Raw genomic sequence first — 26,184 nt, 5'->3', positions numbered from 1 at the left:
CCTTCCCAATTTTAAATTAGACATTGTTCGAATTCTACTATGCAAGAGGTGTATCTTTAAATGCGATCATTAGCAAAAATAGAAAAATAAACAATCACTACTTTTTTCACCAACTTCCCACACACTGAACATTTTGTTTTACACCCATGTTTATAGAAATAGACTCTGTAAATGAGTGTCCAACTTGTAGTGTGTGTGCGTGCGTATTTCTATTATTTCTAACGTAGAGCTGTCAATAGTAGGTGGTAATGCTATTGAGGACTGGCATGTACCCCCCAAAAATTACCTCATCTCATCCATACAACTCTAGGAGATGGGTCACTAACTCCATTTGACAAATGAGAAAATTATGGCACAGAGAGTTCAAGTAGCTATAGAATCAAGATTTAAGCCCAGGCACACGGGGTTCAGAGTCCAAGCACTTATCCCCTTCAACACCCTATTTTTCCAGTGTTAATGTAGCTCACATAGGGTTCTCGTGAGATCAGGAAACGTGGTGCCTATGACACACTGGGATAGGTCTGAGCACACCTGCAAGTCATGCGACATGTTATACTGTCACCACCAGAGGGTCTTCAACCAAATGAGTCTGGATCTGCTGACCTTTGAAGTTGAAATAACTAGGCATCTTCACTGGCTTTGGCTCCCCTGGGGCTGGTGCCCTAGAGAAGGCATCATAAGGAGTATCTCAGGGAGAGAAGTAGAAATGTGGAATTGACCATTATTTCAACCAGCGCTGAATTGAAAGGCTCAGATGTCATGCTGTCCCTTACCCTGGACTCTCAGTAAATTACACCAAATGAAAGTACATAGAGGCCAAAGTAGATTTTGATTGCTTTTATTGTGCCTATGATGAAAAACAGTGCAAGCTTCAGGTAGCAAGGATAGCAGGTTCCAGTATGTAAAATAAAAGGCTTCCGGGCAGTCATCTGGTGAAAGAGCCCCGGGGGACACGACTAGAAGCTGCATGCTGGCTGTGCGCAGAGGCGTGGGGTCTGGGTGACTGAGGGGCTGGTGGACACTAAGGAGAGAGCGGTGCTGAGGCCCCTGTGGATGGTCCCCCGGCCCCGCCCCTGAGTCATGGCAGCATTTGTTCTTGCTGCAGAGTGAAAGTTTCTGTTTGCCCTATGATTTGTAAACCCGTTCTGCAATAATGACACAAGAGAAAAAGACACATGTGAACTGAAATACCCAATCTCAGAAAGAAGTCCCACTAGATCCTCAGCAGACACTTTTAGGGACAATAGCCAATGGGAAGAAGTGGACCCTTGTGCCACCATGTGTTAGGAACTCTTCCCGTTGCCATGGAGCGCTGGTCTCCCGAGCAGACAGACGGCCATGATGGCGGAGTAGACCAGGCTCTTCACAAGGACGAGGACGTAGGTGTAGTAGGCAGACGTGTTCATGAGCTGCAGCTGCAGGATGGCTAAAAGAAGCATTTTATTAATTTCACATGTTGTCTTGAAAGGCTAGGCCTTTTTAATAGGAGAGGGAGGACTGTATACATTTCTGGTGACCTAATTGAAGTGACACTCTCGCACCAGCGCAACCGGATAGTAAACCTCTACACCACTATCACCATCACCACCCCCACCGAGACAACTCAGAACCCAGTTTGCAGGTCAAGCCAGTCAAACACCTGTGAAATTCACCTAGAACTTTCCAAATATTAAAAAGTAAGGTTGTGTTTATAATGAAAGAATCCAATGGGGAAAAAGGCATTGGTGATAGCTTTTAACATTTCTTCATCCCTGCCACGACTCTAAGTAAGAATAAGTACAAACCAAATGTCACTTATTTTGAGAACTTTGCATGCAAAGCTTAAACCTTATTTAATTTTTCAATAACCTAAGAGATTATGATTTTCATTCCCATTTTACAGATAAACTGAGAACACAGAGAGAAGCCATTTGCCTGATTTCACGTAACTAGTAAGTACTAGAATCCAGGTTTCAATCCCAGCAACACGGATTTAAGAACACCTTCTCATCTGCTCTGTAATTCTGAACACTCACATGCAACAAATACCCAAGACATCAACACGATTAAGCAAAACTATAAAGTCGGATGATGATGATGATTAGAAGTCCCTTGATAATGAACGTGGAGGGTGGATCGGCAGGGCTAGAACCAATGCTCTTTATCGCCTTTGTTCGTATGTGGGGAGAAAGGGCCAGGAGCTACTATTTGTGATGTAGCAGCTAAATGATGACCTAGGCTAGACATTCCGCATACGTCATGTCATATCTTCTATAACTGAGATAGGTATTTGTGTCGTTTTTGGTGGGTTCCGAAAATGTAAATAGTTTACCCATATTGATGCAACTGATAATTAAAAGAGTGGAGTTTAAGTCCGGTCTGTGGCGCTTGAAACCCAGCACACACATCCCCTCCTCATGTATGCATCTGCCTCAGGGTCTTGGCTTTGGGATTTCAGGAAGAATAAAAGTAAGTTAGCATGCAAAGTCTTGATTCAAATAGTCTGGGATGAAGGCATAGGTCTCACTGTGTGGTGTGGAGACTTAAATTATTTCATTTCATTGACCTCATGTATAAAACCAGAATAAAATCCTTCGCAGTGAGTAGTAAGAGAACTAAACAAAATGCCCTCACACTTCAGCACAACGCCTTCTGTACGAGAAGCTCTCAGTGTCAGTTCATGTTATTAACTACCAGCAAGAACAAAATTTTTTTTAAAAATCTAGAAGCAACTTGATACCATGTTTTCCTCAGTCAGTAGACACAAAGGCTGCAGAAAGAACGAAGTCCATTTTTGGAAGAATTCAGAGCACATCACTACACCCCGAATTTATAGTCCTCTCCCACCCAAACCCGCATTTCCTGTGTGAAGAACATTCTTTGGAAAGGATGGATTCACTTTAAATATCACTCAGTCTATTTTGCAAGATCCAGCCATTCTGAGGTTTCCACCTGAAGCCAGGGAAGTTCAAAGATTACGCCGAACAGATGGAAAATGCTACAGAATAACATAAAGGCAAATAGACGAAACTTACCGTTTTCATCATTCAGAGAAGCATTTATAGAGTTAATAGCAGCGAGCTCTAAAAGAAATGAGAGCAAGTATTATTCAGTTGTTCGTATCCATTCTTTAACATGTGTCTGTGATGTGGGTGGGTAGATAGATAGATAAGAATTAGTCAACAGAGAGGAGAGCCATTGCTAATATGAGACCCCCACAATTCCAGAACTGATGGTTCTGAGTCCGTGTATTTCGTAGATCAATTCATATATTGTATTTCTGCACATGAAGATGTTCGAAATTCATGAATGATGCATTTTATTCTTTCTTTTCCTCACAACTGGACAGTAAATGCCTAAGACTATCTTGTTTTCCCTCTGTGCTCCTAGCTCCTAGCACAGGGCCTACTGCAAAGTAGGTGATCTATAAATACTTGCTGAATGGAAAAATAACCAGAAACAGTGGCAGCTGTGCAGTTCTCGGCACCCACTGCCGACATGAAGGGTTGTTACCAAAATGAATTCATCCAACGCTAGAATCCACAGCAGAATCTTACATGTTGGAAGGAGTCTGGGTTAGATCAATTTCCGTATAAGCAAAAGAAAGCATCTCCGCCTTTCAAAGCACACATGCTTCCATATCCCCAAATCCCGCACATGGTTTTCTAGAGTGGCGGTGTTTGCAGTCCTGACAACACTACTAATGTGAGCCAATACCTATGTGCCAGGCACTATGTGAAACTCTTCACATGCATTATGTCATCTGATTCGCCAGTTACACTGACATGGGCTGAATTTGGAGGACTCCGTCTTACCCAGAATGAAATAAAATTTAGAGAGTCTATGTACCTTGCTGAGACTCATACCAGTGATTGTCAGAGTCAGCAGTCAAAGATGGTTGTGGGGTTAGATGAGCGAGAGTATGTGGAAAGCACCTTGTAAAACACCTCATAGAAATCAAACGTACTCCACCATCGTGGACGGTCAGGCATCATCTCTTCCAAATATTTTAAGTAGCCTTAGCAAATGACCTTCTTATTACAGAAGCTCAGCATTTGTTTTGTTTTTTAAAGATTTTATTCATTTATTTGAGAAAGAAAGCGAGGACAGGCAGGGGGAAGAGGCAGAGGGAGAAGCACATTCCCCACTAAACAGGGAACCCAACGCGGCGCTCGATCCCATAACCCTGGGCCAAAGGCAGGTGCTTAACCAATTGAGCCACCCATATGCCCCTAAAAGTTTAGCATTTCGGTGCCCTTGTTTGCAGGGATAGAAGGATAGGCCAAGTCACACTGATAGCCGTCTGAATACATAAAACCTGAGGTGAGAGTTGTATTTATCTACAATGCAGAAAAACAAAACAAAACAAAAAAACCACCCAACATACATTCAAAGACAAAAACCCTTAAAATGATCATTGACCACTGGATGCAGAAAGAGAGAGTTGCCAGGTTCTATTGGTTTATCCTTTTCTGGTCCATGTGTCCTTGTCCACACTGACATGGTGCTGGTGGGCAATTTTATGCACTCCACACAATCTTATTTTGGTCTGCTCTTGAAGAAATGGGTTGAGGTATAGACTTTTGGGTAAATCCCAAGGAGGAAAATGTTGCTATAATTATGTGAAATGTTAAAAGATCCTCAAGAGCTGACTTGAAAGTACATTAAATGTCTCTTTCTTTTCCATACAGTGACTTTATTCATCATATTTGCACCTGAAACTAATATAACACTATATGTTTACTAACTGGAAGTAAAAGAAAAACTTATAAAGATAGATAAATATCTCTTATTGACGTAAAGACAATAAAGTAACAATAATCATAATAAAACTTATATGTGTGTCCTAGGTGCCCTTTCTCAATCAAGGATGGTCAAAATGTAGACAAGATGAGCTTTACCTCTCTTCAGAATCACTCACTGTTCTGTGCTTTCATGTATATACAAACATACATACAAGCTTTTATCAAAAACAAAAACAACAAAAGGCTTCCGTGAACCAGCGCTAGAAATCTGCTGTAGAATTGCGTTAACGGAAATGCCCTCATTAGCTTTGTTGCTAAGAGAAGACCTTGGGAGACATTCCTTTCAGAAATAAGTACCATGTGAAACATGTCATAAACAGGAATCATCACCATGGAATTTATTACACTTTTTACTTTTCTCTGCATACTAGGAACATCAAAACCCAACAGGATACTTCAACCCAGGGCTTACATTAAATTTATGCCTTTCTCATTGGTTTTCCTCTCTGTTAGCTGTAGAAACAAAAAATCAGGGCTGCCTGGACCCTCTGCAGCCTGACGTAGACAACAGGCCACAGCGAAGCAGATCCATCCCCTCCGATCGCTCTTGGCAAGATCCCATCAAAGCAGTGCCACAAGCCTGGCTGTGTGCAAGCAGCCCAGTCAAGGGCCAACACCACTCCAAAGTGAGTCCGGCTCCAGGGAGAAGGGACGATAACCACACACCAGCCTGACCGTACCAACGGTGGGGCAGGCCCCACCCACCAACAAAAGCTTCGCAGGGGACAACACAGGGAAAGTGCCCTGCAGTTTGGTGCTAGTTCATCTCTGGCAAACACCTGGTCTGACTCAACTCAAGCCCAATGTGGCCCCAGACCAGCCCACTAACACCACAGGCACCAGACTGCCCACACCAGGTAGAGAGCCATTGCAGACTGGACCGAAGGCAAACACATCTCAGCCACAGGAGTAGAACACAGAGGCGATACCCCTGAAGCACCATTTTATAGGGAAAAGGAGACATTGCACTGAGGGGCACTACAAGACCTCTTCTTCCTAAGGCCACTACTTCAAGTGCGGGAGACATAGCGGACTTTCCTAACAGAGACGCAGCAATAGACAAAATGGGGAGACAAAAGAATGTGTCCCAAATGAAAGAATGGAACAAAATCGTAGCAAGAGACCTAAACAAAATGGAGATAAGTAATATGTCCGAGAGTGAATTTAAAGTAATGCTCATAAAGACACTCGCTAGAATTGAGAAAGGACTTCAGCCCCTCCATGAGACCCTCCACAAAGAGAGAGGAGACCTAAAAAAGAACCAGTTAGAGATAATGGACTCACTAAATGAAAATAAAAATAGACCACCTGAAATAAACAGCAAACAAGAGGAAGTAGAAAAACAGATCAGCAACCTGGAAGGCAGGATAATGGAAAGTAATCAAGGTGAGCAGTAAGCGGGGAACATATGCAAATGAGAATAGACTCAGGGAACTCAGTGACACTGTCAAGCATAACAGTCCTATGATATGGACCCCAGAAGAAGAGAGAGAAAAGGGGGCAGAAGATTTATTTGAAGAAATAATAGCCGAAAACTTCCTGAATCTGGGGAAGGAAAGAGAAATCCAGATCCAGGAGGCACAGAGAGCCCCCAACAAAACCAACCCAAAGAGGTCTGCACCAAGACACAAAGTAAGTAAGATGGCCAGAAGTAGTGAAAAAGAGAGAATTTTAAAAGCAGCAAGAGAAAGGAAAGCAGTGACATATAAGGGAAACCTCCCAAGGCTATCATGGGTTTTACAGCCGAAACTTTGCAGGTCAGAAGAAGGTGACATGATACATTCAAAGTGCTAAAAGGAAAAAAAATCTGCAGCCAAGAATACTCGATCCAGCAAGGCTTTCATTCAGAACGGAAGGAGAGATGAAGTTTCCCAGAAAAACGAAAGTTAAAAGCAAAACCAGCTACACACGATGCCGTCCGCCTCGGGGTCCCAAATCCACAGTCCAGCCGCCCTCCTGCCCGAGTCAGCATGCACTGCCTGCCACCTGCTCAATGCCAAGTCAACACACCTTCACCTCAGATTGACAAGCACTCAAACTGACTCTCTTCCCCTCAGATTCCAGCCCCTGTGCTCAAGTATGTACACAAAAGTGGGCAAAGTTATAATAGCAGAGCGAAGCAACCCAAATAGTGACACTAATTTTGTGGAATATATATAAAAGGAGTGTGCTAGGCTGAGAACATCTCCAACAAGCACATCAAAGAACAATACATATAGCATGATTCTGGTTACTAAAAGAAACAAACCCAGGAAAAATAAGACAAGACAAAATCAGAGAGGGAGACAAACCAAAAGAGACTCTTAATCATAGGAAACAAACTGAGGGTTGCTGGAGGGGAGAAGGGGGAGGAGGTCGGGTAGCTGGGTGATGGGCATTAAGGAGGGCACTGGATGGAGTGAGCACTGGGTGTTATATACAGCTGATGAATCACGGAACTCCCCCTCTGAAACCAATAACACACTATATGATAACTAATTGAATTTAAATTTAAAAACGAACCCTCCCCAAAAAATTAGGGCTGTGTGTATAATCTGACTTTAGTTAGTTTTAGGAAAGGGTATAAATAAATACAATAAATAAATTCATCCATGTTATGTTTTCAACAGCAAGCGTTTTCACTCACATCATTTCATCTGCTTTTCATCACAGGTCAGGGGAAAGCAAAGGTAAATGTCTAACCATAATTTGATCATTGTTCAAACTAAGAATCTGGGAAATAAAAAAAAATTCAACTGAGTAAATTTTAAGGTTTTATTTATCAACCTGTTCATGAATCAGACATCATCCTAGCTAGCAAGTGGAGGGGAACTCCAAAGGGCTACAGGAAAGAGGTTTTTCAAGATAGAGAGGGAGTGGAAAAGAAATTATTAGCAAGAAATCCATTGGTTTAGGTAAGGTCACCCTCCTTGGGGGAATGGATGGAGTCAGTCAGTAAGTTCCTAGTGCTGACAAGGAAATTCCCATGACCACTGGTTAAGGTTCCAGTTCTGGGTGTTGAAACTGCAGCTGGGGAGCTATGAAGCCTTGGTTTACTGACTTGTGGTCTTAAGCTAAGCGAGTATATTTTGAGCCTGTGGTTTTCCTTTTTAACAGCCCTGCCTTTTGATCAGATTCTCAGCTTAACTGAGAGCTGGGATCAAAATTGAGGCATTACCACCACTCTCAGCAACTGCTCTGAAGTTCTCACAGTATTTGTTGTTCCTCTGGGTGATATTCACAGGTCTTGACCTTTTTGCTTAACCCTTGTGACATTCACAGGTTACCACTTCAGCTTTACAGTTTTTGAGTTGGTCCTTCTCTTTATTCTTTGTGATGTTCCAGACTTAGAAAGATCATATGCTTGGAGATTACGGGCTTTGAATTTGCATGTCAAGCTTCTGAGAGAACATAACACACCAAGCAGGTTGTTATGATGCCTCTAAACAGGATAACTCCCTGTGTTTGGAGTGCCATTTGATGCCATGGTCCCCAAGACTCAAAGCAATTGAAATCACATAAGTAAGAAAGACCCTGCTGAAGGAGCCACTCTGTTAAGCCAAATGGCCTGCACCCTGATCTGATGTCATCGGGTTTCAACTTCCCCGGTAGTGTTCATCTGGGTATAGCACGTGGTGTTGCCGACAGCACAGATCCAGCCTTGCTCAGCTGAGTCATAATCAAGGGCTATCTGACTTTCAAGAACTGCTTTGGCCAGAGTCTAAGGATTCTTGTTGGGTACCCATTGATTCAGGAGGGATTCTGCAACGATTTTAAGAATGGAGGAGAAGGTCTTCATCATACCTCATTTCCAATTATCCCTAACCACGGAAGTAGGGCCAGCCAAAGGAGTGAATCCTAGTGGCTTCTTGGTAGTCGTACTAACTTAGGATATATCTTTAGGGGAGTCAACCAATGAGATGTCTTATTTACCTTGAGAAAAATTAGGACCAGGGTTAGAATTTCTCCTAGCCTGAAATGAAACGTTGCTCTAAATTCTAGAGGTTAACCCCCTTGGCAATGACCTGGGAGATACAGGCTATTGCCAGAGTAAAAGAAAAGAGGGAGAAAGGATTTCATATTTAGTTAAAGCATGAACTCTTGAACCCTTATTTAGGTGGAAGCAGTCTGTTTGGATGTCAGCTACTTCTCGTTCTCTCAATTTGATTCAGAAACTCCAGAGACCGGGCAAGAGCAGGTGTTAGGGGAAGACTTCCGCAGCTATGTGATGTGTACAAGGTTCAGCATTTAGTTTTACAGCAGGAGCTCTAAGTAAGGTGCCTCTTCTACCGGGATGTTCGAGGGCTGTCTTCCTCTGATGATGTGTGTAAAATACCTGATTACTGGCTGTAACCTGTGACCGACAGGACCCTTTTAATTGGGATCTAAGCAGGTTTCCATAATCTGGTGAGGACGGGCTTCAGCATCAGACATTACAGACTTACACCTGCTGCTCAGGCTAGCAGGCGACACAAAGCATCAGCAGCAGGTTGCACACTGAGACAGTTCCAGGAAGTTTGCAAGGTTTTCCTAAAGGCTCCTAAGATCCTCCCCATGAGGTAGGAGCCTTGGTCACTGGGAGATGACAGAAGGTGTGCCCCAAGGGCGAAACCCATTATTAACAGTGTCTTTGCCACAATGAGGGCATCAGCCTCTTTGCAGGGAAAGGCTTAAACCTATCCAGAAAATATACACGCAATGACAAGGGAATATTCCGAACCCACACTAAGTGGCAGTGGAAGGAATTCCAGCTGCAGATGTTCAAAGAGTCCAGAGGGAGGAGGCGTAAAGCCTCCGGAGAGTAAACAGTTGTTCCACGATTATGGACCTGACAGGTTAGACATTGATGGTAAACTATTTTGTACTTTTGGGGTCTCCAACCTGGTTGTTACCAAGCCAGTTCCTCAAGACACAATGTTTTGCAGTTTGGGCTCGCCTGGGTGGCTCAGTTGGTGAAGCGTTTGCCTTCAGCTCAGGTCCTGATCCCGGGGTGCTGGAATCGAACCCCGCATTGGGCTCCTCAGTCAGCAGGAAGTCTGCTTTTCCCTCTCCCTCTCCCCCCCAACTCGTGTTCTCTCTCTCTCTCTCAAATAAATACAATGAAATCTTTAAAAATAAAGATTTTGCAATTTTGCTGCATATCCGTAATCTTGGACTATAGTTCTTAGGTGAAAAATAAACAGGTATATCAGAAAAAATTAATAAATAAAATTTAAAAATTAAAGAAAAAATAAACAGGTATATCAGAAAAAAATAATAAAATTCAAAAATTAAAGAAAAAAAATGAACAGGTATATGAGAAAGTGGTGAGCCGATCTCTGTAGAATTTACAGAGTAAAAAGTAAGACTTTGGGCTTCTCAGAACCAAACGAACACCTAAAAGGGATGTGTCTGGGATTGAGGATTTCATGTTTTACAGGGTAGCTCCTTGCACAGAAGTTTTCTTGAGGTTGATGGGTGACCTGGTGCTGATCCAACCCATTTCCTGACCAACTCATACTATCAGGGGAGTGTTCTTGAAATAGCAAATGCTCTTACAGCCTCTACATGCTTGACTCATGCCCACCAATTTTTGTGGCTTTTTCCACGTTCCTCTGTTAGCAGTGGCTTTATCTACACTGCAGACTGACACTTATGTGCACAGTAGTGTACGGACGGTAAGCGATGTTACCGAGTTCTGGCCACAGGAAGACTGTGGGCACCGCCAACGGTTCTGGAAACTTGCTGAGGTTTCCACCTGGGGAGCTTGGTCTGAAAGATTAGGGACTTGGCTGTGGGCCCACCCTTCTGCCAGTTCAGCTGGATTCTGGGCAAATATACCAGCTCAACAGGGCTCCAGACAAACACGCTAGCTCCACTGAACACTGGCGTAACACTCTGCCAGCCCAGGCCGGCCTGCCCTGTAAAGCAAAGCCAATTAGATGAGGATTCGAGCACAAAGAGAATGGAGCTTAGAACCAAGAACTCACCCACAGCGCTTGGAATAGGCGAGAAAGATCCTGAACTCAGAGGGCTCACAGTTACCACGTCTGTGTTTTGCTTTGTCTCTGAATGGCCCTGGGAGTCCCCTTCAGATTCCATCGCTGCCATCAAATCTGTTAAAGAACCAAAATTCAACCCAGTAAATGTTACAGACCTAATGGTGTTAATAATCCATCGATGAATGAATCACGCAGCATCCCATCTAGCAGAAGAGGGGGCTCAAAAGGAATAGAGGAAAGGAAATGTTTTAACAATAGAGAAGGAGCAGAAAAAAGAAAATTCTTGGCAAAGGATCCATTGTTTTAGGCAAGGTCACCCTCCCAACAGGAAGAGAAGGGGTCAATCAGCAAGCTTCTTGGTGCTGACCAGGAAACTCCCATGTTGACTGGGTAAAGGTTACTCTTCTGAGGGGTTGAAATTGCCCTCATGTTAGGGACTAAGTCTTAATTTAGTGACTTGGAGCCTTAAACTGAGTTTTGCCATGTTGGGTGTGTGGGGCTTTTTTTCAATGCTCCATTTACTTTACATTCAATGCTACATTTACTTCAGAAATGTAAACTTGTGTATAGACAGTTCTTCACACGTCTTGTCATGTGCTTGTTGCCCACTGCTTAAAAAGTTCTTGTGAACCACAGGGAAATGTACAAACTGGTTCCTTCTTAGGGGCCCTCTGGGGCCTTGGGCTTGATGTTAATGCCAGGATTTAACTTCTGAGTCTAGTGAGTTACTGGATCACAGCGGGGCCAGGGCACATTCTGCTGTCTGCCCACACTGTCTGAATACGACCAGCGTCTACACCAGTGGGGCTCCTTTGGGTCACCATGCCTGAACCACAAGTGACCCTGAGTGATTAGGAAAAGTATATTCTCTCTACTGTAGGGCTCCTCCTTGGGACAGTCATTCATCCTGCATCCCTTCCAGGCCCGGCACACACTAGGACCGCAGTAGTGTTTGCTGAGCAGCTTTACCAATGGCAAGAAATACATTCATTGTGTAGAATGAAAGGACCTTTACACACTTGAGCCTCACCCAATCTTTACTTGCTAAACTTCACCTTTTTCTGGTGTATAAAATTCAAATCTAAAAACTCAAGACCATACAAAAGCTTCAGCAGCCAAATTACTATTTCTGGTTGAACTATGATTTGGCTCCATCAAATAAACAGTGTTTTGTCCTCTATAACTCATTGTTTATGGGTCATACTTCGAGTAGAGGAAGATTGAAATGAGGACTGTGATGCTTAGAAGAACATTCTTGAGGGGCGCCTGGTGGCACAGCGGTTAAGCGTCTGCCTTCGGCTCAGGGCGTGATCCTGGCGTTATGGGATCGAGCCCCACATCAGGGTCCTCTGCTATGAGCCTGCTTCTTCCTCTCCCACTCCCCCTGCCTGTGTTCCCTCTCTCACTGGCTGTCTCTATCTCTGTCGAATAAATAAATAAAATCTTTAAAAAAAAAAAAAAAAGAAGAAGAAGAACATTCTTGAAAGATATGTAATTGTTCTTATTTCCTGATCAAGTAAAATCATTAAAAGCAGACTCTCTGAGCATTTCTTGTGTGCGAGGTTGCTTTCACGTGTATTGTTCCATGACATGACTATACAAAACATCACTGTGACATTAATATTTTGGATGATGAAACTGAGTTGAAAAAGTCTAAGTGAATTTGTCTTTATTTCTCTGTATGTTCCATGAGCCATACTGGTTTTTTTTTAAGATTTATTATTTATTGAGAGAGAGAGAGAGAGAGCACAGGGGGAGGGGCAGAGGGAGAGAAACTCAAGGAGACTCCATGCTGAGCATGGAGCTCAACTCAGGGCTTGATCCAAAGAGCCTGAGATCATGACCGAAGCTGAATGAGGAGTCAGATATTCAATCAGGTGCCCCCAAAGCCCATAGTATTTTAATTCTATGGGGAAATAGCAGGACATTGATGCTTTCAGTAAAGGCAACAACATTAGAGAAAATTTTCTATTTGCTTGTTTTCATTACTACTTGACAGAAAAGGTAGGGATTTCCCTTTGAAACAAAGGATTCTGGGAGGTTATATTCATGTTTATGTGCACCTACCTTTGTCTATTGAAGGAAAAAGAATCTCTCGATGAACCTTTGTTCTATCACTCTCATGTGTGACGATACATTTGTGTTCTTTATCCAGTGACGCTCCAGCCACGGTCAGCCAGCTGAATTTCATGTATGTGCCCTTAGTCTTCATGGTGTCTCCCTGCTGGGATTTCAGAATTGTTTTGTCATCCTTTTCTTGCCAATCTATCTTGATAATGTCAGGGGAAAAGTCCTCGAGAAGACAAAGATATGTTCCAGCCTTCTGGACTTTTATTTCAGCAATTGAAGGAAGAAAAATTGTGGGCTTGGGGGAAATGTCTGCATTAGGACTTCTATCTGTTGGAGAAAATGGAATAACAATTAAAACATAATGAGAGGGCGCCTGGGTGGCTCAGTCAGTTAAGCATCTGTCTTCAGCTCCCGTCATGATTCCAAGGTTCTTGGATCAAGTCCCGCAACAGGCTCCCTGCTCAACGGGGAGTCTGCTTCTCCCTGTCTCTCTCCTGCAGCTCTGCCAACTTGTGCCCTCTCTCTCTCTCTCTCTCTCTCTATGTCAAATACATAAATAAAACCTTTAAAAAAAAACCATAATTAAAGAAACACAAACACTGTGTGGTTTGGAAACACCCAACACATAATAAATGAAAGGAAAGTTATTATAGAATTAGTGCTTACTGTGGCTTTTCACCCACAGAGGGTTACGAGATGCTTATTTTCTTAGTTTCCTTGAGAAAAGAGGGTCTAGAGGTTATGTAACTTGCCCAAGGTTACAGCTCTTAAGTGAAAGAGACTAGATAAAAACATGGAATATTGTTAAACAAAACACAGTCACTTGTTTGAGTGGGGATCTATCCAGTTGACCTTTTAGTTACAAATATGGATCCCATGCCCATTTCTGATACTGGAATTCCTCTCCTTGATTTCTGATTTTATAGAACATCTCCTTCTCACGTCTGAACCACTGCAGGATTTTGAGTAGGGCAAGGTTTAATGCCGCACCTCCAAGTTATTTACAATGCCTGAAATTTAGAAACAAAATGGCCTGCCTCTTCCTCTCCCACTCCCCCTGCTTGTGTTCCCTCTCTCTCGCTGGCTGTCTCTCTCTCTGTCAAATAAATAAATAAAATCTTTTTTTAAAAAAAAGAGTGTTTCTTATGGCCACAATCATCTCAATGGTGAATAAAATAGAAACTGGTTTACAAAATAAGTATTTTTTCTTATTCATAAGCATTATTTACATTATTCATAATCAAAAAATTTTTCAGGTAAATTGCCTGAATTGTATATATTTGATGAATATGAAACAGTATGAATTCTGTATAAACTGACCAAATGCAATGACATTTTCAATTAAGTATGGTATTTCAAAACTGCATATAATATTGATTCAAAATTCCTCTATTTTATTCTTCTCATTTTTATTAAAAAATACATAAAGCTATTTCTTATGTAAATACGAATTTCAAATTTATGACATTTCTAAGTATATTTAAAAGGACTAACTCTATCTCTACCTATATTCTGACGTATTTTCTAAATAAAATGTAAAATTTTAATTGTTTTTCTACTAAATATCAGTATGAAGGCCAAACTTGTTGGTGTTAGACATGATATCAATTAAGATAAAGGATGAAGATTTAAGTACATACGACAACTTAAAAATACCAAAAAAAAAAAAAAGAAAGAAAGCCCATATTTTAATTTCACTTTTGTGCCAAGTGAGGGAAAAGTCCATCAAACAAATACCTCTAAACTCAAGTTTTTTGTGTATCAGTGGACAGTAAGGTAACTTTCCACTAGAGCGGTTAGAAGTCGAGCTGAATCCCCTGGAGAATTTCTGCTCTGTCAATATGATCGGTTACAAACCACTCTCCACACTGGATACGATTCTCCCTTTAGGTTTGAAATGGGGCAACATCTATGCAGCGCCTGTTATGCGTTAGACCACGTGACAAATGCCTTATTCACTGTCTCTCATTTGATTTTCATATGACCCTTGCTCATACATCCTGTTATCCCATCTTTTGGATTAGGAAACTGAGACCAGAGAATAATCACCCAAGTCCACATAAGTAGCAAGTGGTGAAGCCAGATCTCCAGGTCAGCCTGAGTGCAAAGTCCAGCCTCTCTGCCAACACCCTTTCACCATCAGAAAAGGCAATGTGTCAACTCACACAACTTATCTGTCCTGATCAACTGTGTTCTTGGGCCAAATGCTTTCAAGACAATTACACATGTTGTACGTGAACACTTCATGCAAGTTCACATGGACACAAGGTCAGATCCTATTACAGTGTTTGCACGATGTTGTCTATGCGGACCTTTACTGGAAGGATTGGTACACAGATCTCTCCTGAGATTGCCACATCTAAACATGCTATGAAAATGAGAGATTATAATTATCATTACTATTATTATTAGCAATTTGTTTGTGATGATTGTGTGTCATCATTAAAATGATGACATTTTAATCTCACGGGACCAAGCCCTCCCTTACTAATGGGAATGCAATATTTGGGGACAATTGGATCTTGGTCAATCAAGCATCAAGATTCATTCCTTCATTTGCACCTCTCTTTGCTCTACTATGTCTGGAATTCTCTGAACCTGATCACTGAAAATGTGTCTTTCACACAATAATTATTAGGGAATCACTTGTCTTATCTTACCCAATGCCTTTCCAGTGATAAGAACATCAAATGGAAGCTAGTAAAGCCCAGTAATATGGGGTCACTTCATGGAACTGATTCACCTGTGTTGTCCAAAGCAGATGGCACTTTTCCCACCAACAACACAATCCATGAGCATTCCAAGCTCTCCTCAGAAATTTCTACCTCAAACTGACTTTCTTCCAGCTCATGTCTGAAGTTTGGCTTCAAACTCCTACAGTGGGCCTTCATGGTGGAATGATTAAGTCAATGGCTGGTTACCTGGTCCTCCAAGCCTCTTATTGTCACATTAGATCACTAGACTGTCACCTGCCTGACCAGGTCTACCAAAGGTCACCACCTGTGAGTGATATAAAGTGTCATGGTGCCCATAGTAATGATGCAGTGGGAGCATGAAATGTGTTTGTTAAAGACCATTTCTTCCATTTTCTAAAATGGGTGTGGAAGGCAAGGCCCACTCTTTCACCTCACATTCCTCCTAAAGGTCTCACGCATTGAAGTCCTTTCCTCATGGTGGGAAACACATAACCTATTTGAAAACCTGGTGTGCTTTGTTTTCTCAGTTAATAAATACTAGGTGCTTCGTTACATTTTCCTCCTACCTTTGAAAGTAAAATTTTACCCTATGTTTCTTGTTAGATAATCACAGGCCTTTTTCTTCTATTTTCCTTAGTGCTTTTGGTCTGCTACTTTTATCTCATTGTCTAACTGTGCTTGCATAATTTAGTTTAGATCTTCTCAAATCGATTTTGGCAATAGGCAGTATAAATAAATGAGAAACAGTTCGTGCATTAAACCTTGTTTCTTTTTCTGCCCCAGAGCTTCATATTTTAGTCAGGTCTACCTCAAAGGCGACATGAAAAAACGCGAGAAGATATCTGCAGATCCCACTCTGTGATATAAATGCAAAACATTCAGAGTTCAAACACCCCAAAATCAGAGCATGAGGTGAAACTTTCACTCCCAACATTATGCCTCACAAAGCAGAGGCTGCGTATGTTTCAGCTTGGGCAATCTCTCATTTTAAAAGATGCTCTTCTAATACTCTACTTTGATTGAACAATATACCTGGACAAGATATCAACCTGAAATAAACTCAACTGAGGCCAGTTTAGAGGTAGCACTGGTAAAAATAAATAAAGTTTCATATGGATTTGGTAAATATTACCTGGGACTAAAGTCTCTATACTCTATGCTTACATCGTACATATACAGAATGACAGAATAAATGAAAAAAAATGCTTTTTATTTTGTAAGTGGATAAATGTCACTTCCAATGAAATATCCAAAGACATCACCATGAAGCCATCCCCAAACAGACACTCAGACCCTAAGATGACTCAGAAATTTGCTCTAATGTGTACATTTTAGATGCATGTGAAGAATCTGAACAAAATTTTAATGAAATGTGAGGTTAAAAAAAGCGGTATTTCTCAAGTGATATTTGTAATAATATAATTTTTAATTTATAGGTGTAATACAATGAAGATATAAACTATTAAAAGTGAATATTTGAGGGGCACGTCGATGGCTCCATGTGTTAAGCATCTGCCTTTGGCTCAGGTCATGACCCCTGCGTCCTGGATGGAGCCCATCACACTGGGCTCCCTGCTCAGCTGGGAGTCCGCTTCTCCCTCTCTATCTGTCTCTCCCCCTAACTCCTGTACTCTCTCTCTCTCTCTCTCAGGCACATGCTCTTTCAAATAAATGAAAAAACCTTTTATTAAAAAAGTGAATATTTGACTTTTTATGTATATTAGTATAATTTTATATATTCAGTTATAAAACTTCTCCCTTGTTTATACCCAGATGTTTCCACTGAAAAGGGAGAGATCAGCTTTCTTTGAGGATAACAATATATGAGGTAATGCTCACTACGTTCTACCCATTTTTAGGAACATTTAACAATGAGTCTTAGAAATTGAAAGTATTCTGTAAATACTGACCAGTTGTTCTAAAGTGACCTGTAGACTAGATCATAATTAATACAATTTTCTGTACTCCTGATTTAAAAAGAACTCCACTGAGTGATAATTGGAATTTGTAGAACTGACTGTTTTAATGATTGACCATGTCCCAACTTATGCAGTAGCTATTTCCATATTTAATTTCATTTAGTTCCAAAACATCTGCTCGAGATGGTTGTTACCTTGACAGAATGAATGGATGGAAATACAGCAAATGTTAAGAGAGTAAGTGTCATTATAAATTTTTAATTTTTTTTTCTTTTCCAATTTTTCCCTAATGGGCATGTACTATTTTTATACTGCTAAGAAAGCAATAATCAGTGAATCAAAATTTATTTGCTAAAGGATGATTATACAGAAATGAAAGATCAAGAATCACAGTCCACATTTCTCTCTGCACCTCACTCTCCTAAAAAAATTTTTCAAGACCTCATGAATTACATCTGTGCTACCATTATTTCATTAGATTGCTAGAATTTACACTGCAGTCAGAAACAATGGGACTAGAAAGTTGCTTTTCAATGTATGAACTCATCTGTGCCTATGATCACTACCAGAAAGACACCAAAATATATCATTCCTTTCCCTTTTCCAATGTTTCACCAGCCTTGTGAAAATTCTTTGATAACATTTATCTGACTAGATCCTGTAGGGTAGAAATATCCTTGTGAGATGTTCTCTCTCATCCAGGCAAAATTTCATGTCTAAGGCTAAAGAAGAATGAACAAATTTACTAGACTGATTTTGGAAAAAACAAACCCAGCTTATACCATTCTTGGATATGTTTGTGCAGTTAAATATGTCAATACGTGATACGAATCGCCTTCAGACAAAATGGCAAGTTTATCAATTTTTTGTCAATTCTTTCCCTTTGGTTATTTTTGGAATCGAATAAATAGATACACAAACTTGATTACGAGTCTTTCAACACAGAAATCCCTAAGGGACCTCACATCTGCACCCTGTAGGGACCCCAGTTGCTCTAGCTGGTTAGCTCCTTGTTAATGTCCTCCAGGCTAACTCAGGCAGCAACTACGCCCAAGGACTGGGACGGAGTCACCTACTTCTCCAAGGATCCCGCTGCTGTTTATGACCAAACTGGGACCAAATCCTAGAATTCTGGGCCAGCACCAGCACCTAGCCTGCCCCCACTGCATCACTGCCTCCCCTACCTTATAGGGAAGAATTAAACAGTATCTTACCTGTAACCCTGAGAGTTGTGCCGGGACCAAACACTTTTGCTGCTCTTGCACCTATTCCAGTTACACCGTCTGAAAAGCTTTTACAGAAACATCCCTGTGTGCCTCTTTTAAAATTCTGCCCATATTTTTTCAATATTTATATAAATCTATTAAATAAATAGACACTGCTGACATTAAACAAAGATGAATCTCAAGCAAAGTCACATTGGATACGAACATAGTCAAGATATGAACACAGGCAAGTCTGTCTTTCCCATCTACTCACAGGCATTGGAGAATCTGATTTTACCTTTTCTCGCCATTTTCCTGAAACTTCTAAATCTTTTTTCTTAAAAGGTTCTCATGTATCATGTCAGTTATTTTCCCAGAGTATAATTTACAGTTACCATTTCAATGATTTTAACAGAGAAACAAAAATAGAAATAATAGATTTTAATATTTTATATATGAATGTTCAGTATTTTATAAGTATTTTTTTTATTTCTACACATTGAGGGGGGATATCTCATTTGATTTTAAAGTAAGTTCCTTCCAGAATTCAGTCCTCACGGATACTAATCCAGTTGAGTTGTTATGGAGTGTGAAATATTAACGATGATCTCTCAACCCATTTATTCCTGAAAGACTGTTCCTTTGAACTTGAAATTACCCTACCAAGTTCCAGGATACAGACTTATACAATTCTGAGCTGCTCCTCAGAGGATCCTGTCTGGTTTCGTCTCTCTGCAGCTGTCCCAGCAGGAGTGCAAAGGCTGCTCGGGGTTCTGCAGCTGAGTCCTGCATGTAGGACAACTGCTCCCGTTCTTCTGCAGCTTCCATATTTCCAGCAAATCTAATGCCAATACAGAAAGATTGAATGGAATGGTGCCAAAAGGACTTGTCATTTTATAGAAATACCTAAGAATGACATTGTAAGAATTTAATAAATGAATATTCAACATGACTGACTTGATGTCTTGGGGGGAGGAGAGGCAATTTTAGTACCATGATTAAGAAGCAGAAGCATTGTTTTCTGCATGAGGAGTCCTACAAATTATGAGCTATTACTAGTTAAACATTCAACTACATAGTCTACGTAAAAGGTCAGACTACAAAAGACTACATATTCAGAATAAAAATATGGCTTAATATTTCTAATAGCATATAATGGTATAGAGCATGCACTAAGGAACAATTATCTATTGGGTCCCAAACTTTGCCATAGTAACTAGCCATGTGAATGTAGACAAACAATTGACATCTCTAAGCCTCAGTTCCCCATTGGTGAAATTGGAATAAGAAGATTCCCTGTATAGTGCTCTTAAGGACTGAGACAAGGCACGGAAACTAGGCAGTATGGCATCTGACTCTCAATAAATATTAGCTAATAGTATTATTGTCTTTGATAAGATGGTTTAGGGTCCCTTTATCAAATTTTCCACTAAACAAATATACAGATTTTATAAGCAATAAGTATTTATTATATAAATTAAGAAAGCAAAAGAGCTCATGAATCTGGCATTCTACGTCTGGCAACCACAGGCCAAAATACGTGGGGCTCAATCAAGCCACCATCTAAAATATGTATCCACTAGGCTGCAAGCTTTTTGAGTGTTGGGACTGTGTCCTGTGCACCTTCTATCTCTAGAGTCCAGCATAGACACTGCCTTCAATAAATGAACAAACACGGATGTAAAGCCATGCTGACAGCCTCTTTTCATGGACCCTGGTGCTGAACTGGATTACTGAGCTCACAAAATCCATTAAACTGGACCATCTCTAGGCAAAGTCACAAGAGTCACAATAGCTCAGATTTTGACTAAACTCAGCCTATCCACTAAGAAACTACAGTAATAATAATAGGTTGATTTATTGATGTTGTATAGTCCTCCACTGTAAGCGTTAAATTTTTTGCCCTGCTCTTAAAGATGAGATCAAAAGCAATCACACAGGTTTTGCAGGTTATTAGAGAAAGGAGCACTACTCATTAAGAAGGGAGCACCATTACTACTACAGCTACTTCATCAACAAGTGTCTCACTTAAAAGGCCACCTACATGAAAAACGTCTTGAATCAATAACTTATATGAATATATCACAGACACGGTCACAGAAATATTTTAATTTCAAGCCTGCATCTATACTTTTGTGTATGTATTTTCTAAAAGTAGAATTTCAATCTGGTTGCAAGCAGGGAATTAAAGAAACTTTTACAAAGTAGTTTTGTTTCCATATACAGTGGCCAGTAGCTGCAAAATTGCTGTCCAAATGCTAAATTGATTCGGCATTGTTTTTTCTAAAAAGCATCTATCAGTTTTTCATTCACAGGATCTAAAAGGAACAAAGTTACTTACCAGGAGGCGTTACTGTGAGCTTAGTTCCTTCTGCAAATATCTTGATCCAGCCTGGTTAGAGGTTCTCACACTGGTTAGAGCTTCTACAAAAATGCCAGCCTTCTCCTGAGCTTCATGGCAGGGCCAGCAGGTAGAAACCTTTACTCGCAATTTTACCTTCTGAGTTCCTTGAAATTCCTTGAATATAGGCTTCATGTCATCTGATATTTTATAAGTTTTCCTCAGTTTAATTGACACAAATGTCTGTTTTGATGGAGGCAGTAACCACGGAAGAGTGCTGATAGAAAATGGAGATGATGAGAGCATACAAAAAGAAAGAGAGAGAGAAAGGAAGGGAGGGAGGGAGGAAAGAAGGGAGAAAGGGAGGGAGGAAGGAAAGAAGGAAGGAAGGAATGGAGGGAGGAAGAAAGTGAAAGAAAAAAAAAAAAACAAAGAAAAAGATGATCAGTACTAACTGGTCAACCAATGGCTTTTCAAAATTACCAGGAACAGTATTCAGAGAGGTAGAGGTTTTGATTTCCAGGTGCTCAAGTGTGTGAAACTGCTCAGAGACGCATCAGAGGAAAAGCCCTTCTGTTCTCACGCACACCAGGCCTCCGGTGTCAGCAGTTTAGGATCGTGTTTGTGAAAGACCATAGGCTTCACCAACTGAAAAATAGAACGTGCCGACAGAAATATACTTGAGAAATGTGAACAACGGTCTCCATTTTTTAGTAAGCCACGTTTACCATCTGGCAACGCAAATCTTTATCTTTGTGTCTTTAGAGTAAATTTCTGAAAGTATTTTTGCTAGGCTGAAAAGTAAATGCAGATGAACTTTTGTTAGATATTTCCAAACTCCCCCCCACCCATGACATGGGTTTATTTTGCATTCTTACCAGAAACGTATGAGCGCCTGTTTTCTCTCACAGCTTTAGCAACAGAGAGTTTCGTAAACTTATATTCTTGCCAGTCTTATGAGTGAGATACGGTATCTCTGTAGCTGTAATTGAACTTTATCTTATTATAAATGAAGTTCATCAACATTGCATAAGTTAAGAGCTATTTGTGTATTTCTTTTCATGAGTAGACTTTTCATAACTTTTGCCATTTTCCTATAGGATATTTTTATGTTTTACCTCCATTTTTGAAATAATTTTTATTCTGGTGATAGTGGACCATTACGTGCTCTACAGGTTGTAAATATTTCCTCATGGATTGTCATTTGTCGTTTAACTTATGGTGCTTTTTACCATGCAAATTTTGTTTTCATTTTCATGGAGTGACGTTTATCAATATTTTCTCTTATTACGCCTTGAATTTTAGTTACAGTTACAAACTCATTCCCTTACTCTTTCTCTCACAGGAAGGCTGTCAAATGTTTTCTGCGGGCTCAGAAATATTTCATTTAGGCTTTTGCCCTAAGGTTTCTGTTGTGAATCCTCACATCTGCTATTGCAGCACAAAAGGAGTCTTGGACAGTTAGGAAAGGAATAGGCGTGGCAGCATTCCAGAAAGGTCCGCAGGTGTTTTGTTAGAAATGTCTGAAAGGAAAAGTAGTCTATTTCACTTATTTCTATTATTTAAAATAAAACATAAGAAAAGAGAAGGTTATGAGTTTTGTTTAATATTTTGTTATATTACATTCAAATATGCCATAATAACCCATATAAGCAATGGAAAGCCTCAATGTAGTGAGTATTAGACATGCTCCAAGCACTTGTAAGAACTTCATATGTGTTATTTAAGTTACCCCTCTCAACAGTTCTTGCAGGTACATATTGTTATATTTTCCATTTTCAAATGAGGAAAATGAACCAAAGATATATTACTCAATTTATCCAGAGTAAGACAGTTAGTATGGGGAGGATGGATATGTAACAAAGGGTCACTGAGGAAACACTGAGAAATAGGGAAACGTAAAATAAAAATAAATGTCACTCGCAGTATATAATTCTAGGGTAATGATTGACAAAGATGCTATAAAGGGCCAAATGGGGAGCATTTTAGGCTTTGTGGGTCTCTGTTCCAACGACTTAACTCTGTCTTTGTAGTGGAAATAGCTACAGACAATTTGTAAGCATACATTCAAGGCTGTGTTTCAACAAAACTTTATTTACAAACCTGGGGCTTGCCTGGCTGGGCAGAGTTTGCGGATCCCCGGTTCCATGGTAACTACTATCGCCATTATGATTAATTGCAGATTTTTAGTTTTTCTTTGTATTTTTTTTCAGGGAGGTACAGAGTTGTAATAGTATTAAATGGGACAATACAAATATATAACTATTTTAAGTGTTATATATACAATTATATTTTACTCTTACATAAATAATGTCATTATTAAATGTAAAAGCCAAAAAATACATTTTGACCGCATTAGTGCTGAAAATACTGACTCCACCTTTGGCCAAGTCCTCTCGTGGGGTGACATGTTCTGGGCCCCTTGGAACTTAATATTCACATCTTAGAAATGCACACCAAGGCCCATATCTGAGAAAATTTTCTCTGGCCCTCACTAAATTTGTAAAGTTTACATATAATTCTTCTAAAACCATGTTCTTTAAATGGCTGCATAGTACCTGTCACTTCAAAGCCACATGGATAAGGCCGTCCTTTCCCTCCTGTTCATAGTGTTTCATGGCTGTTGTGTGTTGAAAAGTCAGGGCGGCCCCATCTCCTTGTGTGGCCAATTCAGTCCATTCTGCTGCTCTTTTGAGGATTAAATAAAATAATCAGTGTAAAATATTTAGCACAGAGACTGTGAGAAGCTTAATCCCTCTTTCCATTCATTCACTTCTTTCTAGAAAGTGTTCAAGTTCTCTGACTCCATATTTCATTCAAGGGTCTTCTTACCTTCTTTCCGTAGATGTGTTAGGGGACAGTTGAGGTCTTGTTGAGACCCAGGCTCTCAGGTTTCTCCCCCTGGAACCCAGCCCAATCAGGAATCATGGCCGACGGGGTGTGGGACACAAGATCCTGAGGTTGCCCTGGGAAGGGCTGACACGGCTGGGGGAGGAATTCATTCTGCTTCCATAGCGTCTCTGCACTTGATAGCACCGCCTGATTCTTAGAAGGAGAAACAATGAAGGTGTTGTCATGGTCTCAGGAACCAGAGGTGAACCGCATGCATGGTGACTATGTGCTCAGATATCCAAGTTACCAAAAGCATCGAGTTTTTCTGAAGTAAAGATCTTACCTCAACATTTGAAAGTGGACTCTCAGGAGGTGGGGGTTTTGTAATTTCACACATGGCTTGTGTGGATCACTGTTTGCTGAAAACTGGCGACCATCCAGCTACTAATTACAGAATTTTTTTCTCAGTCATTATTTTTAATCTGATTCATTTGTGAAAGACCTTTGCCATCTTTTCTTTACAGAATAAGGGAGCATGTATTATCTTTCTTTTTAACCATCTGATCCATATTCAGGATTTTTACTTCTCTTTCCAGAACCCCAGAGAACAAGGTTTCAGAGCCATATCCACCATGTTGCAGGCACCTGTTGTTCTCAGGGGTCTGTTCCAACGCAGAGTGTTCCTTTGTCCTGGTGTTGACCCTGAATGTGGAGTGAGGTGCTGCTTCTTCCTCTAGGATACGGGATGTACACCTTGGTGTCTCCCATACCCAAGTAACTGCCATATACTTAGGGATAGAACAGTCAGTAGATTCCTTCAGGATGGCCACAGGATGGTGATAAAGGCATGGGATTTCTATGTTTGACAGATCATTCCACCTCTGAAAAACTGTAATGCCCGTGAATAAAACTGGAAGTAAAAATAGGCAATACTTAGGCAATCTGTATACCCCTTTCCTGTCTTCATTTTAAGCCCTTCAGGTACTAGAAATCTCTCTACAGTGCATTAACAGACAAACGGATCTTCCTGTGAACCATTCACCGTGTATCTTCAGAGTTCCCAGATAGCCTCATTTGGTGGGAGATCAGTCCAAACTGCTTTGATTTGCACCATATTGCTGATACCATACGGAGCTCACTGTGTGAGCAGAATCTAAGATGTCTGCCTGCCACACTCAGGAAATACCGCAGAGGGAGCTGGTCAGGCTGCCACCCAGCTGCGCAGCCTCTGTGGTCGCCCATGTTGGGCAGGATGTGGGTGGGTCAGACCTGAGGACGGTTCTTGTGCAGCTTCTCTTGGCAACGCTGATGCTGTGGGTCCCAATCCAGCAGCCACAGGAGTACACGGCCTCGTCTTGTTTCCTTAAGAAATTTATTTTCAAGGGGGAAGTGCAAGTTTGCTGTTCTTCCTACTTAAGTGACTGTAAGTAAGCTTTGTTGAGACAAATGTGAGATATTCTCTCCCTGATCTGGTTTCTGCCAGTACCAGTGCTTGGCTTCTTTGTTAACGTCCTTAGTGGGCACTTTTTAAGATATTTGGCTAAGCTCCTCCCTTGTTCTAGAAAATGACATTGCAGGATGCTTCGTCTTTACCTGCCCTAGGTCAACTGCAAGCAAAGAAGAGAAATTCCCATGAGCAAATGATACAGGAAAAGGCAACAATAAAGAATTTCTGGAGTCTCTCCTGCAGTCTGAAGTGACTTGGGGGCAACCACAGGCCCAGAGGGACAAGACGATGACCACTTCCAGCAGTGGCATCTCTTTGGCCTGGCTGGCTCCCTGGTGACAAGGTAAGAAGTGAGGTCCCTTGTAGCAGGACTTGTCAGGCCAGGGGCAGGAGGGCGGGGCTGGTTCTGGTTTCTCAGAAGAAGTGGTGGCTTAGATAGTTCGCTGGGGTTGTTCATGATCTGCCACGGATCCGAGCAGGTCTGGGGCCTCCTGTGCCCTGTCAGTGCTGGGCTGATGGGGTACAAGGGCTCCCAATCTGGAAAGAAATTCCTGGTTAATGTGTCTGTCGGGGTGAGGCCAGATGTTTCTTACACCCACTCAGCCAATCCCCCTGGAATCCCACACTGCAGAAACATTGCTCAGAAACAGGAGGACAGGCCTCCTGGGTTCAGCCCCAATATCTATCTGTCTCTGATTTGCTGTGATTCAGGACATGGAAATGAAACCTGACCTTCCTCTTATGTAACACAGCACAACAAAGCAACAATCAGACCCTGAAATATCTCATTGACGTTATTGGATATGCCATGTGCACAATTCCCTGAGTCTTTTTACGTTTTTTAAAGTTAATTGAGATGTCACCATGCAGATCCAGGCTCAGAGAAATCAAATTTCAGTTACATCTGGGTGCTTCCAAAAAGGGGCTAGG

At 41.1% G+C, this 26,184-nt stretch overlaps 1 gene segment (V, D, J or C); it reads right to left on the bottom strand.

Moving 5' to 3' along the window:
• Window positions 1-831: 831 nt before the first annotated feature.
• The window catches only part of LOC113258344 (T cell receptor gamma constant 2-like), a 39,796-nt gene continuing 14,443 nt past the window's right edge, over window positions 832-26,184 (bottom strand). The window contains 5 exon segments of the C gene segment in view: window positions 832-1,426; window positions 3,015-3,062; window positions 10,733-10,858; window positions 12,812-13,141; window positions 20,976-21,026. Coding sequence covers window positions 1,284-1,426; window positions 3,015-3,062; window positions 10,733-10,858; window positions 12,812-13,141; window positions 20,976-21,026 — 698 coding nt within the window.

Source organism: Ursus arctos, unplaced genomic scaffold (genome assembly GCF_023065955.2).
Source record: "Ursus arctos isolate Adak ecotype North America unplaced genomic scaffold, UrsArc2.0 scaffold_3, whole genome shotgun sequence".
Classification (NCBI taxonomy): Eukaryota; Metazoa; Chordata; class Mammalia; order Carnivora; family Ursidae; genus Ursus; species Ursus arctos.
The sequence above is the reverse complement of the archived record's forward strand: the minus strand, read 5'-3'. Positions and strand labels throughout refer to the sequence as shown.